Source organism: Ctenocephalides felis, unplaced genomic scaffold (genome assembly GCF_003426905.1).
Source record: "Ctenocephalides felis isolate EL2017-DRISC unplaced genomic scaffold, ASM342690v1 CF-g0.4_SCAFFOLD_02536, whole genome shotgun sequence".
Lineage (NCBI taxonomy): Eukaryota > Metazoa > Arthropoda > Insecta > Siphonaptera > Pulicidae > Ctenocephalides > Ctenocephalides felis.
In genome coordinates, this window is record NW_020538690.1 from 609 (window position 1) to 15,363 (window position 14,755).

The 14,755-nt window shown below is 30.8% G+C and overlaps 2 protein-coding genes across 2 annotated transcripts; both read right to left on the reverse strand.

Annotated features, from left to right (window-relative positions):
- Positions 1-461: 461 nt before the first annotated feature.
- LOC113381049 (probable serine/threonine-protein kinase DDB_G0282963) lies at positions 462-6,740 on the reverse strand. Its single transcript, XM_026620042.1, has 6 exons — positions 4,789-6,740; positions 4,421-4,641; positions 2,223-4,359; positions 1,360-2,055; positions 534-1,279; positions 462-478 (listed from the first exon to the last, which is right to left on the reverse strand). Exons 1-6 carry the CDS (start codon positions 6,738-6,740, stop codon positions 462-464), a joined length of 5,769 nt encoding a protein of 1,922 aa, XP_026475827.1.
- A 37-nt stretch (positions 6,741-6,777) lies between these two features.
- Positions 6,778-10,583, reverse strand: LOC113381048 (intracellular protein transport protein USO1-like). Its single transcript, XM_026620041.1, has 6 exons — positions 10,334-10,583; positions 9,928-10,145; positions 8,817-9,767; positions 8,079-8,754; positions 7,389-7,984; positions 6,778-7,338 (listed from the first exon to the last, which is right to left on the reverse strand). The coding sequence occupies exons 1-6, from the start codon at positions 10,581-10,583 to the stop codon at positions 6,778-6,780; spliced, it is 3,252 nt and encodes a 1,083-aa protein (XP_026475826.1).
- Positions 10,584-14,755: the final 4,172 nt, after the last annotated feature.

The following is a 14,755-nucleotide window of genomic DNA, read 5'->3' on the forward strand; positions in this document are numbered from 1 at the left end:
ATTTAATACTAGTTGCTGTCGGGAGCAGCAATTTGACCTGACAGCGGTGGCGAATTTGATCGATTGTCATCGGTGTAGATTGTAGTAAACGGCAGTATTCTATCTTCTTTCGCATCCAAAAATTCCCGTTTGCATTTTTCTATATTAGAAATTTTAGCTTTTATTAGCGAATTCATTCCTTTTTTTACACCATTCATTATCTACATGACTAATTTTACCTGAATTAGCGTAAGAATTTATAATATCGCCCTTTTGACCTTCTTCACGAACATCAGAAAGTGTTTGAACATCATGGGTCGAAATTATTTTACCAAAATTATGATTCAAATCACTGTCCACTTCTTGTGAAATTTGATCAGAATGCAAAAGTAAGTCATTTTTATTATCACAATTGTTAGAAGCTGATTTCTCAAGATTGTGTGATAAAATGTCATTTTTACGTTCCAACGTTATCATTTTTGTTAATTCTGGACTAAAACTAACAATAGGTCCCTTATGATTATTTTTAGTTTCGTCTATTCTTAGTGATTTACCTTCTATGAAATCTGGCGTGTCAATTCGTGTTTCATTTTCTTGACGAATTAAATCATCACTAGCGAGTTCATTACTTCTGAGAGTCGTTGGATTTATTACATCTATACTTTGTTGCAAGTTAGAATTTTGTTTACTAGCTTGTTCCATTATAATAATGCTTTTATTTCTATGATCATTTCCTGCATTTGTCTTTTCTTCGGCGTGGTTTATGTACTTTTCAATTTTCGTAACTGGAAAATTGAGTGGTATATTTGGCTGATATTCAATAGTAGTTGTGCCATCTGAGCTTAATTGCATACTTTCAGTGAAGACAGCTGTGTTATTATGAAAGAGCATTTCATCAAATTGTTTAAGGAACTTGTTTTTTTCTATACCGATTACAGAATTTGCTTGCGTTCTGGAAAAGCCTTTTTTCTTATTTTTGAGTTTATTGAGTTTATCATTTTTCATTGCTCTCAGCTTTAATGGCCATCTGTTTCCACTAACTTTAAGACGCCCCGTATCGATTTGGTCAGTTATATTTTTTATCATTTGCTCTTTCCACTCATCATCATCGCCATGTTTACGTAATTCTTCGCTGATCACTAATGGTAATAGACCCGTATGGGCTGGCTGTTCAGAATTTTCTGCAAATGCAATTGATTCTTCCGCATTTGTTGTCTTATTTTGTTGTACCGCACTTGCTGAATTCCTTGATAATCTTTGAAAGCTATCCATAGAATCGGCAGAATAATTGGAAGACAAACTGTTTTTATGAAGAGTGGTATTTTGCCCTGATTTAATTTGTTGTGCGTGCAAATTAGATTCTTTCTCGGGATTAATTACTCTATCATCTTTTTTGTTTCCGTAGGATTATAATCTTTAAAAAGGTCTTCATTATCATCATAAAATTTCTTGATTTCTTCTGTATCTTCCATATCTTTCTGATCGCCATTGTCAACATATATTTCGCGCTTTGCGCTGTAATTATTATTGTATTTTAATTTGCCATAAACAATATTTAAATCCGATTCTTCTTTTTTGTTTGATTTGACAACAGTATCAGTATTATTTTCTTTATTATTCGATTTGATGATGATATCAATAACTTTCGTTCCATTTTTCAGTGGCGACATATTCTTTCTATTTTCTTCTTTTTTGGTCGATTTGGTGATGTTATCAATAACTTCCCTTCCATTATTCATTGGTGTCATTTGCTTTTTATTTCCTTCTTTCCTAGCCGATTTGCCTTGAGTGATTTCCATTTCATTTTTCATTGTATAACTAGGCGTTGAAACCATACTTTCATCCTTTTCTGTAGTAAGTGGCATCATATGTTTTTTATTTTCATCTTCCCTATTTGAATTGTCCTGACTGATAGTATTATTTTTTTTATTGTTCGATTTGGTGATGTTATCAATAACTTTCGTTCCATTATCCAGAATATAACTAGGCGTTGAAACGATATTTTCATCATTTTCTGTAGTACTCGGCGCCAAATGTTCTTTATTTATTTTCTCTTCCCTATTTGAATTGTCTTGACTGATAGTATTATTTTTTTTATTGTTCGATTTGGTAATATTATCAATAACTTTCGTTCCAATATTCAGTGGCGTCTTATGCTTTTTATTTTCTTCTTTCCTAGTCTTTTTGTCTTGAGTAATGGTATTATTTTCTTTTTTGTTCGATTTGGTGAAGTTACCAGTAACTTTTGTTCATTATCCAGTGTATAACCAGGCGTTGAAACGATATTTTCATCATTTTCTGTAGTAATCTGCGCCATATGTTCTTTATTTTCTTCTTTCTTATTTGAATTGTCTTGACTGATAGTTTTATTTTCTTTATTGTTCAATTTGATAATATTATCAATAACTTTCGTTCCATTATTCAGTGGCGTCTTAGGTTTTTTATTTTCTTCTTTCCTAGTCGTTTTGTCTTGAGTAATGGTATTATTTTCTTTTTTATTCGATTTGGTGAAGTTACCAGTAACATTTGTTCCATTATTCAGTGGCGTCTTAGGTTTTTTATTTTCTTCTTTCCTAGTCGTTTTGTCTTGAGTAATGGTATTATTTTCTTTTTTATTCCATTTGGTGAAGTTACCAGTAACATTTGTTCCATTATCCAGTGTATAACCAGGCGTTGAAAGTATACTTTCATCATTTTCTGTAGTAATCGGCGCCAAATGTTTTTTATTTTCTTCTTTCTTATTTGAATTGTCTTGACTGATAGCTTTATTTTCTTTATTGTTCGATTTGGTAATATTATCAATAACTTTCGTTCCAATATTCAGTGGCGTCTTATGCTTTTTATTTTCTTCTTTCCTAGTCGTTTTGTCTTGAGTAATGGTATTATTTTCTTTTTTGTTCGATTTGGTGAAGTTACCAGTAACTTTTGTTTCATTATCCAGTGTATAACCAGGCGTTGAAACGATATTTTCATCATTTTCTGTAGTAATCTGCGCCAAATGTTCTTTATTTTCTTCTTTCTTATTTGAATTGTCTTGACTGATAGTTTTATTTTCTTTATTGTTCAATTTGATAATATTATCAATAACTTTCGTTCCATTATTCAGTGGCGTCTTAGGTTTTTTATTTTCTTCTTTCCTAGTCGTTTTGTCTTGAGTAATGGTATTATTTTCTTTTTTATTCGATTTGGTGAAGTTACCAGTAACATTTGTTCCATTATTCAGTGGCGTCTTAGGTTTTTTATTTTCTTCTTTCCTAGTCGTTTTGTCTTGAGTAATGGTATTATTTTCTTTTTTATTCCATTTGGTGAAGTTACCAGTAACATTTGTTCCATTATCCAGTGTATAACCAGGCGTTGAAAGTATACTTTCATCATTTTCTGTAGTAATCGGCGCCAAATGTTTTTTATTTTCTTCTTTCTTATTTGAATTGTCTTGACTGATAGCTTTATTTTCTTTATTGTTCGATTTGGTAATATTATCAATAACTTTCGTTCCAATATTCAGTGGCGTCTTATGCTTTTTATTTTCTTCTTTCCTAGTCGTTTTGTCTTGAGTAATGGTATTATTTTCTTTTTTGTTCGATTTGGTGAAGTTACCAGTAACTTTTGTTCCATTATCCAGTGTATAACCAGGCGTTGAAACGATACTTTCATCATTTTCTGTAGTAATCGTCGCCAAATGTTTTTTATTTTCTTCTTTCTTATTTGAATTGTCTTGACTGATAGCTTTATTTTCTTTATTGTTCGATTTGGTAATATTATCAATAACTTTCGTTCCAATATTTAGTGGCGTCTTATGCTTTTTATTTTCTTCTTTCCTAATCGTTTTGTCTTGAGTAATGGTATTATTTTCTTTTTTGTTCGATTTGGTGAAGTTACCAGTAACTTTTGTTACATTATCCAGTGTATAACCAGGCGTTGAAACGATATTTTCATCATTTTCTGTAGTACTTGGCGCCAAATGTTCTTTATTTTCTTCTTTCCTATTTGAATTGTCTTGACTGATAGTATTATTTTGTTTATTGTTCGATTTGGTAATATTATCAATAACTTTCGTTCCAATATGCAGTGGCGTCTTATACTTTTTATTTTCTTCTTTCCTAGTCGTTTTGTCTTGAGTAATATTATTTTCTTTTTTGTTCGATTTGGTGAAGTTACCAGTAACATTTGTTCCATTATCCAGTGTATAACCAGGCGTTGAAACGATACTTTCATCATTTTCTGTAGTAATCGGCGCCAAATGTTTTTTATTTTCTTCTTTCTTATTTGAATTGTCTTGACTGATAGCTTTATTTTCTTTATTGTTCAATTTGGTAATATCATCAATAACTTTCGTTCCATTATTCAGTAGAGTCTTAGGTTTTTTTATTTTCTTCTTTCCTAGTTATTTTGTCTTGAGTATTGGTATTATTTTCTTTTTTGTTCGATTTGGTGAAGATACCAGTAACTTCTGTTCTATTATCCAGTGAATAACTGGGCGTTGAAACGATATTTTCATCATTTTCTGTAGTAATCGGCGCCAAATGTTCTTTATTTTCTTTTTTCCTATTTGAATTGTCTTGACTGATAGTATTATTTTCTTCATTGTCTGATTTGGTAATACTGTCAATAACTTTCGTTCCATTATTCAGTGGCGTCTTAGGCTTTTTATTTTTTTCTTTCCTGGTCCATTTGACTTGAGTAATGGTATTATTTTCTTTATCATTCGATTTGGTGATGTTAGCGATATTTTCATCATTTTCTGTTAAAAATGGCGTCATATGTTTTTTATTTTTATCATTTGAAACCCTTTGTTCAGTGAAATTTTGCTCTAATTGTTTTAGAGCAACAGTTGTGTGTTTATTTAATTTTGGTAAATTTGCTGATGTTTTGTGTGATTTCATTACAGATATGTTTGATAAATCGTTTTTAAATTCTGAGTGGCTTTCATCATCTAATTCTGATTCTGCTTCATCAGCGAGTCTCTGATATGCTGTAAATTCTTCTGGTGTAAGAGCACTTAAAACACCCAAAAAATCTTTATATGGCATATCATTGTAATTACACTCATTGTCATTCCACTTGATTGTTTTAAGATATTCATTTGATAATATGTCATCACCTTGTTTTATCATAATCTGGCCATGAAATGGCATATTCGTATCTGAGTCATTGAATTTAATAGCATTTCTTTTCATTTTTGGCGAACAGATGTAAATGAGTTTTTTCGCAACACCTGATTTTTTTGTAACATTTTTTTCTAAATAGTTTTTTTCATTCGCATTTGTAGAAACATCTCCTCTAGAATCATATTTCTTTTCATTTGCATTAGTATAGATATCATCATTGTTTTTCTTTTTATCTGTTCGATTTTCAGTAATTACTTCCGTTATGTTAGTGTCTTGAATATCCTTATTTTGGCAGAGTTCATGAGGTGATATATTATGCGATAAACCATTATAATATTCAATGTTAGTGGCGTCATTTACATCACTATCTTCATGTGGAGTAGTACTGAATATTTTCCTTGTTAGGATTTTATCTAGGGCACCATCTTCGCGAAAATCATGGTTTACTTCATTTTCGATCGTACAGGTTCTAGACCTGTCATTTTTTTCCTTTTCATCTGTTCGATTTTCGGTATCTACTTCCATTATTTTAGGGTGTTGGACATCTTTATTTTGGTAAATTTTATAAGGTGACATGGTATTCGACAAGCCATTATTATAATCCAAGTTTATGACATCGTTTATATCGATATTTTCCTGTGGGGTAAAACTGATTATTTTCCTTATTGGAGTTTTATCCAGGACAGCATCTTCTTGAGAAACGTGATATACTTCATTTTCGTTCGTACAGGTTCTAGATGCACAATTTTTGTTCTTTTCTTCTGTTTGATTTTCAATATCTACTTCCATTATTTTAGAATCTTGGACATGTTTACTTTGATAGATTTTAAAAGGTATATCGTTTACATCAATTTGTTTCTGTTGGGTTTTAATTAGTATACCCATTATAGGAGTTTTATCTAAGTTAGCATCTTTTGGAGAATCATGATTTACTTCATTTTCACTCGTACAAATTTTAACAGCGCCATTTTTTTCCTTTTCATTTGTTTGATTTTCAGTTTCTACTTCCATTGTTTTAGAATCTTGGTCATCTTTATTTTGGTTTATTTTAAAAGGCATATCGTTAACATCAATTTGTTCCTGTGGTGTTTTAGTTTGTATTTCATTATCTTTTTGAAAATCATGATTTACTTCCTTTTCACTCGTACAAATTTTAACAGCGTCATTTTTTTCCTTTTCATTTGTTTGATTTTTAGTATCTACTTCCATTGTTTTAGAATCTTGGTCATCTTTATTTTGGTTGATTTTAAAAGGTATATCGTTTACATCAATTTGTTTCTGTTGGGTTTTAATTAGTATACCCATTATAGGAGTTTTATCTAAGTTAGCATCTTTTCGAGTATCATGATTTACTTCATTTTCACTCGTACAAATTTTACCAGCGCCATTTTTTTCCTTTTCATTTGTTTGATTTTCAGTATCTAATTCCAATGTTTTAGAATCATGGTCATCTTTATTTTGGTTGATTTTAACAGGCATTTCGTTTACATCAATTTGTTTCTGTTGGGTTTTAATTAGTATACCCATTATAGGAGTTTTATCTAAGTTAGCATCTTTTCGAGAATAATGATTTACTTCATTTTCACTCGTACAAATTTTAACAGCGCCATTTTTTTTCTTTTCATTTGTTTGATTTTCAGTATCTGCTTCCATTGTTTTAGAATCTTGGTCATCTTTATTTTGGTTTATTTTAAAAGGCATATCGTTTAACATCAATTTGTTCCTGTGGTGTTTTAATTTGTATTTCATTATCTTTTTGAGAATCATGATTGACTTCCTTCTCACTCGTACAAATTTTAACAGCGCCATTTTTTTCCTGTTCATTTGTTTGATTTTCAGTATCTGCTTCCATTGATTTAGAATCTTGGTCATCCTGATTTTGGTTGATTTTAAAAGGTATATCGTTTACATCAATTTGTTTCTGTTGGGTTTTAATTAGTATACCCATTATCGGACCTTTATCTAAGTTAGCATCATTTCGAGAATCATGATTTACTTCATTTTTACTCGTACAAATTTTAACAGCGCTATTTTTTTCCTTTTCATTTGTTTGATTTTCAGTATCTGTTTCGATTGTTTTAGAATCTTGGTCATCCTTATTCTGGTTGATTTTAAAAGGTATATCATTTACATGAATTTGTTTCTGATGGGTTTTAATTAGTATACCCATTATAGGAGTTTTATCTAAGTTAGCATCTTTTCGAGAATCATGATTTACTTCATTTTCATTGTTGTTGACATCAATTTGTTCCTGTGGGGTTTTAATTTGTGTTTCATCACCTTTTGAGAATCATGATTTACTTCCTTTTCACTCGTACAAATTTTAACAGCGCCATTTTTTTCCTTTTCATTTGTTTGATTTTCAGTATCTATTTCCATTGTTTTAGAATCTTGGTCATCTTTATTTTGGTTTATTTTAAAAGGTATATCGCTTACATCAATTTGTTCCTGTGGTGTTTTAATTTGTATTTCATTATCTTTTTGAAAATCATGATTTATTTCCTTTTCACTCGTACAAATTTTAACAGCGCTATTTTTTTCCTTTTCATTTGTTTGATTTTCAGTATCTACTTCCATTGTTTTAGAATCCTGGTCATCCTGATTTTGATTGATTTTAATAGGTATATCGTTTACATCAATTTGTTTCTGTTGGGTTTTAATTAGTATACCCATTATAGGAGTTTTATCTAAGTTAGCATCTTTTCGAGAATCATGATTTACTTCATTTTCACTCGTACAAATTTTAACAGCGCCATTTTTTTCCTGTTCATTTGTTTGATTTTCAGTATCTGCTTCCATTGTTTTAGAATCTTGGTCATCTTTATTTTGGTTTATTTTAAAAGGCATATCGTTAACATCAATTTGTTCCTGTGGTGTTTTAATTTGTATTTCATTATCTTTTTGAGAATCATGATTTACTTTCTTTTCACTCGTACAAATTTCAACAGCGCCATTTTTTTCCTTTTCATTTGTTTGATTTTCAGTATCTACTTTCCATTGTTTTAGAATCTTGGTCATCTTGATTTTGGTTGATTTTAAAAGGTATATCGTTTACATCAATTTGTTTCTGTTGGGTTTTAATTAGTATACCCAATATAGGAGTTTTATCTAGCATCTGCTTTACTTCATTTTCACTCGTACAAATTTTAACAACGCCATTTTTTTCCTTTTCATTTGTTTGATTTTCAGTATCTACTTCCATTGTTTTAGAATCTTGGTCATCTTCATTTTGGTTTATTTCAAAAGACATGTCGTTAACATCAATTTGTTCCTGTGGGGTTTTAATTTGTATTTCATCACCTTTTTGAGAATCATGATTTACTTTCTTTTCACTCATACAAATTTTAACAGCGCCATTTTTTTCCTTTTCATTTGTTTGATTTTCAGTATCAATTTCCATTGTTTTAGAATCTTGGTCATCTTTATTTTGGTTTATTTTAAAAGGCATATCGTTGACATCAATTTGTTCCTGTAGTGTTTTAATTTGTATTTCATTATCTTTTTGAAAATCATGATTTACTTCCTTTTCACTCGTACAAATTTTAACAGCGCCATTTTTTTCCTGTTCATTTGTTTGATTTTCAGTATCTACCTCCATTGTTTTAGAATCTTGGTCATCTTTATTTTGGTTTATTTTAAAAGGCATTTCGCTAACATCAATTTGTTCCTGTGGTGTTTTAATTTGTATTTCATTATCTTTTTGAGAATCATGATTTAGTTCCTTTTCACTCGTACAAATTTTAACAGCGCCATTTTTTTCTTTTCATTTGTTTGATTTTCAGTATCTACTTTCATTGTTTTAGAATCTTGGTCATCTTGATTTTGGTTGATTTTAAAAGGTATATCGTTTACATCAATTTGTTTCTCTTGGGTTTTAATTAGTATACCCAATATAGGAGTTTTATCTAAGTTAGCATCTTTTTGAGAATCATGATTTACTTCATTTTCACTCGTACAAATTTTAACAACGCCATTTTTTTCCTTTTCATTTGTTTGATTTTCAGTATCTACTTCCATTGTTTTAGAATCTTGGTCATCTTCATTTTGGTTTATTTTAAAAGACATGTCGTTAACATCAATTTGTTCCTGTGGGGTTTTAATTTGTATTTCATCACCTTTTTGAGAATCATGATTTACTTTCTTTTCACTCATACAAATTTTAACAGCGCCATTTTTTTCCTTTTCATTTGTTTGATTTTCAGTATCAATTTCCATTGTTTTAGAATCTTGGTCATCTTTATTTTGGTTTATTTTAAAAGGCATATCGTTGACATCAATTTGTTCCTGTAGTGTTTTAATTTGTATTTCATTATCTTTTTGAAAATCATGATTTACTTCCTTTTCACTCGTACAAATTTTAACAGCGCCATTTTTTTCCTGTTCATTTGTTTGATTTTCAGTATCTACCTCCATTGTTTTAGAATCTTGATCATCTTTATTCTGGTTTATTTTAAAAGGCATATCGTTAACATCAATTTGTTCCTGTGGTGTTTTAATTTGTATTTCATTATCTTTTTGAGAATCATGATTTAGTTCCTTTTCACTCGTACAAATTTTAACAGCGCCATTTTTTTCCTTTTCATTTGTTTGATTTTCAGTATCTACCTCCATTGTTTTGGAATTTTGGTCATCTTTATTTTGGTTGATTTTAAAAGACATATCGTTAACATCAATTTGTTCCTGAGGGGTTTTAATTTGTATTTTATCATCTTTTCGAGAATCATGATTTACTTCACTTTCATTCGTAAAGATTTCAACAGCGCCATTTTTTTCTTTTTAGAAGCTCGATTTTCAGTATCGTTTTTCATTATGCTATAATCTTGGGTAGCCTGAATTTTACAGCAGCTTCTGTATCTTTTATATGTATTTCATCTGAATCCCCCAAATTTTTATTGATGTTTTCTACGTGTTTATTTTCATCTCGATGTGATATTTTAATAAGTTCAAAGTCTAGATGTTCATACTCTTCAGATGTGGTGTCAGAATCCGTAGTAGCATCAATGGGTGCATTGGTGTTACTGAATTCGCTGCAATTATTAATTTTCGATTGAGTATCATCTGAATTTATTTGGTCAATTAAAATTTGCTTAGGTTCCGACTCTTTAAAAGTGGTGTCAGAACATGTAGTAATATCAGTAGTTGGACTCAAATTAGAGTCGCCATTTAATTTTGGTTCTTTATTTTCTTCTTTTTATCGCCAAAATAGGGCACTGGATCATTATTGAAACACATAGATTTAAAACGACCTCTTACTGGCAACATTATAACAGTTGCATCGTCATAGTTTATAGGATTCGGATTGCTTTTTGACGAATTTTTATAAAGTGAGACAAGTGGTTTGGTTGTTTTATTTATGCTCAATTCTCGATCATCTGGAATATGTATATTACTGAGGGTTAGATTATGATCTTCATATGCATTAATCTTTATTGAACCATTTAATTTCTCTATAACGTCATTTACGTAATGACCACTTGACTTTCTTTCGCCGCACATTATATATATAACACTCATTTTGTATTTGTTTCTTGAGTATTTGGATATTCTCAATTAACTCTTTTACTATTTTTTGGGAAACACTGCTTTTATAATTTCCATTGTACAGATGCTTATCTATATGTTTCAAAAACCACAGCATTTTATTCGAATTCGCTTCGAAACCTCTATAGAAAACTGTATGTTTAAATAGACCTACATGTACTTTTTCTTTTTCGCGACTATTAAATTCCGTATTCAATTTGGTAGTACGAGCTGATCTGGATGGGCCTAAATGATGTTATCTAAAACATCCTCATTATTTTTATTTTGCTCTCGTTTAAGTTCTTCACTCGTCATTTCTATGAGAGAATTTTCAAGTTTGGGGGTCGAATCCGGTGTTTGGTGTGTAACTGTCGAATCTTGTGAATAATTTGTTACACCGTGCTGCTTATCAAGTTTTCGTTGCATTTCCAAATTCTGTAAGAGTTCGTGTACGTCATCATTAAGATCTTTGTGTTGCATATTTTCGTAAATAACTCTTAGTTCTTCGAGTTTGATATTATTTTTAGTGCTCTCATTCATTTTGTGCAAAAATTAGCCCATTTTTCAGAAAACGGAACTGAGAGCACTTCGTCATTGCTTTCATGTTTTTCTAATATTTTATTTTGAGTTGAGAATTCATGAAGAGATTTATCATTAATGAAGTTATATAATGTTCTAGGCTTTTCAGAATAATTATTTAATTCAATTTCTAAGTTTTTGTCTGTACTAGTGAAAAGCCCTCTAGTAGCAACAGTCGCCTCAGACAATGAAATTGTTGATAATTCAATTATATCCGTATCTTGTATGTCAACTTGTCTCATCTTTTGATATTGCTCTTTTATATTTCTCAGATTATTTGCATTTCCACTATGCCAATCTTGTCGCTTAACATATTCTAAATTTTTTGCAACAATATCTGCAAGCATAGGATCAACGGGACTGTTATTCGTGTTGTGCTCAATTTTTGGCCCATGAACATTAGACGAGCTTTCAAAATCATATTTCTTTTCGCGACTATTAAATTCCGTATTCAATTTGGTAGTACGAGCTGATCTGGATGGGCCTAAAATGATGTTATCTAAATCATCCTCATTATTTTTATTTTGCTCTCGTTTAAGTTCTTCACTCGTCATTTCTATGAGAGAATTTTCAAGTTTGGGGGTCGAATCCGGTGTTTGGTGTGTAACTGTCGAATCTTGTGAATAATTTGTTACACCGTGCTGCTTATCAAGTTTTCGTTGCATTTCTAAATTCTGTAGGAGTTCGTGTACGTCATCATTAAGATCTTTTTGATGCATATTTTCGTACATAACTCTTAGTTCTTCGAGTTTGAAATTATTTCTAGCGCTCTCATTCATTTTGTGCAAAAAATTATGCCATTTTTCATAATACCGAACTAATGATGGCTCTTCATCATCATTGCTTTTATGTTTTTCTAATATTTGACTATGAGTTGATATTTCATACCGAGACTCATCATCATCGATAAAGTCATGTAATCCTCTAGGCTTTTTAAAATCATTATATAATTCAGTTTCTACAACTTCGTCTTTATTAGTAAATGACTTTTTAGTAGTAACAGCCATATCAGACAATGGAAGTGTTGTAAATTCAATGCTATTCTGATCTTGTCTCTCAACTTGTGTCATCTTTTGATATTGTTTTATCACATTCTTCAAGTTATTTGCATGTTCGCTACGCCTATGTTGTCGCTTAACATTTTCTAAATTTTTTGATACAATATCTGTTACAATAGTACTGTTATTCATGTATCATTATTTTCTAGCCCATGAACATTAGACGAGCTTTCAAAATCCAACATAGATTTATCTACACTCGATGTTATTTGGCTTTCAGTAGAAAGTACAGATTTAGATCTTTGTTCGTTATTTTCTTGTAATTCCTCATTATTTTTCGATTTCTGATAAAAAATACTTTTAACTTTATTATTAGGAAAGTCTTCCGGTGTTGTGATACTATTTACTACTTGATCAAAATAATCAGTTGTTAAACCCTTATTTATATCATATGTTAACTCTTTATTCGAATGAAATGGGTTCCATTTTGAAGACGTTATAAAATTTTCGTCGTTAATTTCGATTTCAGTCTGTTTACGTAAGTACGGAAAATTTGTAACTGATTCAAAAGCAGGCTTTTGGCAATTATCGTCATTTTGAAAAGAAATCTTACTGGCCTTTGGATAACTTTTATTTTCTGATAGATTCATATCTTGAAGTACCGACATAGTAACTGGCTTTTGCCGTAAAGCATTCATAGTATTATCTTCAGGAGATGTCGTGCTTGTAATATTTGGTTTGAAATTAATAATATTTAACATTTCGTTTTCGTTTTCTTTACTTGGGAACAGTTTTTCCATTTTAGGTTGGTTTTCCTCGTGGCGGCTGGTACTACATGTTTGTGTCAAAGCTTTTTCATACTCATTTAGTTGCTTGGTATTATAATGTGATATATTTTCACTATCTAAGAGTTGTTTATCTTGTACATTATCTTGATTTATAAAGTTATTTGATGTTGTACCTATACTATCATCAATATCGGTGTAAAATCTTGAGAAATCAACAGTTTCGTCACCCAAAGTGATATATACAAATTCTGGTGTATGATCAGAGATAGAGGGATATGCAGAGACCGTGGGATATTTACTACGAATATCATCTTCTGTATTATATATTTTATTTTTGTTCAATTGATTTTTTTTCTCGAGTTCCTTATATCTGTGGAAGGAAGTACGCCGCGTATTATCGCGACGTATATGACTATTATCATTTTCATGGGTATTTATAGAAAATTTCTTATTGTCATTATAATCAAAATGATAATTAATCTGTTCAGGATTGCGTGACGATTCAGTAACAAATTCGTCATCTTCCTCTTGGTTAGAATTACAGATTGTATGATTATTTACCTTTTTAACGCCAACGTTTACAATTGTTGATAATGTAAGTTCGTAACCTTTGGGTTTCTGTGTACTTATATCAGAATCCGGGTACGTTGTGATAATTTCGGCGTCGTCGACGATTCTATTTATTATACCACCATCAGCGTTTTTGTGACTTTTATTAAATACGCCATCTGCACGATGCCGCAATTTGTTATCGCGATTATTTGGAATATCTTCGTGTTTCTTATCCAAATTATCGTATAAATTTTGTTTTTCACTCAAAGAGATATCTGAAAATTCAGGCTTTTTATCAAAGTTAGGTTTTCTTCAAGCCATTGATCTTCGAATACAAGTCAATTTCAGAGATAGAGGGATATGCAGAGACCGTGATATATTCACTACGAATATCATCTTCCGTATTGTGCATTTCATTTCCGTTTCAATTTGATTTTTTTCCTCAAGATCCTTATATCTTTGGGTGGAAATACCCTGCGTATTATCGCAACGTACATTACTATTATCATTTTCATGGTTACTTAGAGAAAATTTTTCATTATCACTATAACCCAAATGATTATAATCTGTTCAGGGTTGCGTGATGATTCAAGAACTAATTCGTCGTCTTCCTCTTGGTTAGAATTACAGATTGTATGATTATTTACCTTTTTCACGGCAACGTTTACAATTGTTGACAATGAAAGTTCGTAACCTTTGGTCTCTGTATAGTTATATCAGAATCCGGGTCCGGTGCAATAATTTCTGCGTCGTCAACGATGCCATTTATTATATCACCATCAGCGTTTTGGTCACTTTTATTAAACACGCCATCTTCACGATGCCGCGATTTGTTATCACCCAAAGAGATATCTGAAAATTCATGCTTTTTATCAAAGTTAGATTTCTTCAAGCTATTGATCTTCGAATACAAGTCAATTTCAGAGATAGAGGGATATGCAGAGACCGTGATATATTCACTGCGAATATCATCTTCCGTATTGTGCATTTCATTTTCGTTCAATTGATTTTTTCCCTCAAGATCCTTATATTTGTGGGTGGTAATACCGTGCGTATTATCGCGGCGTACATTACTATTATCATTTTCGTTACTTATAGAAATTTTCTCATTATCACTATAATCAAAATTATTTTTAATCTTTTCAGGATTGCGTGACGATTCAGTAACAAAATCGTCATCTTCCTCTTGGTTAGAATTACGATTGTATGATTATTGACCTTTTTAACGCCA

Bases quoted from the DNA above. Each gene is read 5' to 3' on its own strand.
- LOC113381048 (XM_026620041.1), bottom strand. From the start codon at position 10,583: ATGTGCGGCGAAAGAAAGTCAAGTGGTCATTACGTAAATGACGTTATA. The intron at 8,755-8,816 runs GTGAAAAGGAAC...AAAACACCACAG, and splicing joins CGCTGTTAAAATTTGTACGA to GAACAAATTGATGTTAGCGA. The intron at 7,339-7,388 runs GTAAATCATGAT...AAAACCCCACAG, and splicing joins TTTGTACGAGTGAAAAGGAA to GAACAAATTGATGTCAACAA.
- LOC113381049 (XM_026620042.1), bottom strand. From the start codon at position 6,740: ATGGAAGCAGATACTGAAAATCAAACAAATGAAAAGAAAAAAAATGGC. The intron at 4,642-4,788 runs GCAAAATTTCAC...CAAATGGACCAG, and splicing joins GTTGCTCTAAAACAATTAGA to GAAAGAAAAAAATAAAAAGC. The intron at 2,056-2,222 runs GTTACTGGTAAC...TAATACTATCAG, and splicing joins ACACTGGATAATGAACAAAA to TCAAGACAATTCAAATAGGG.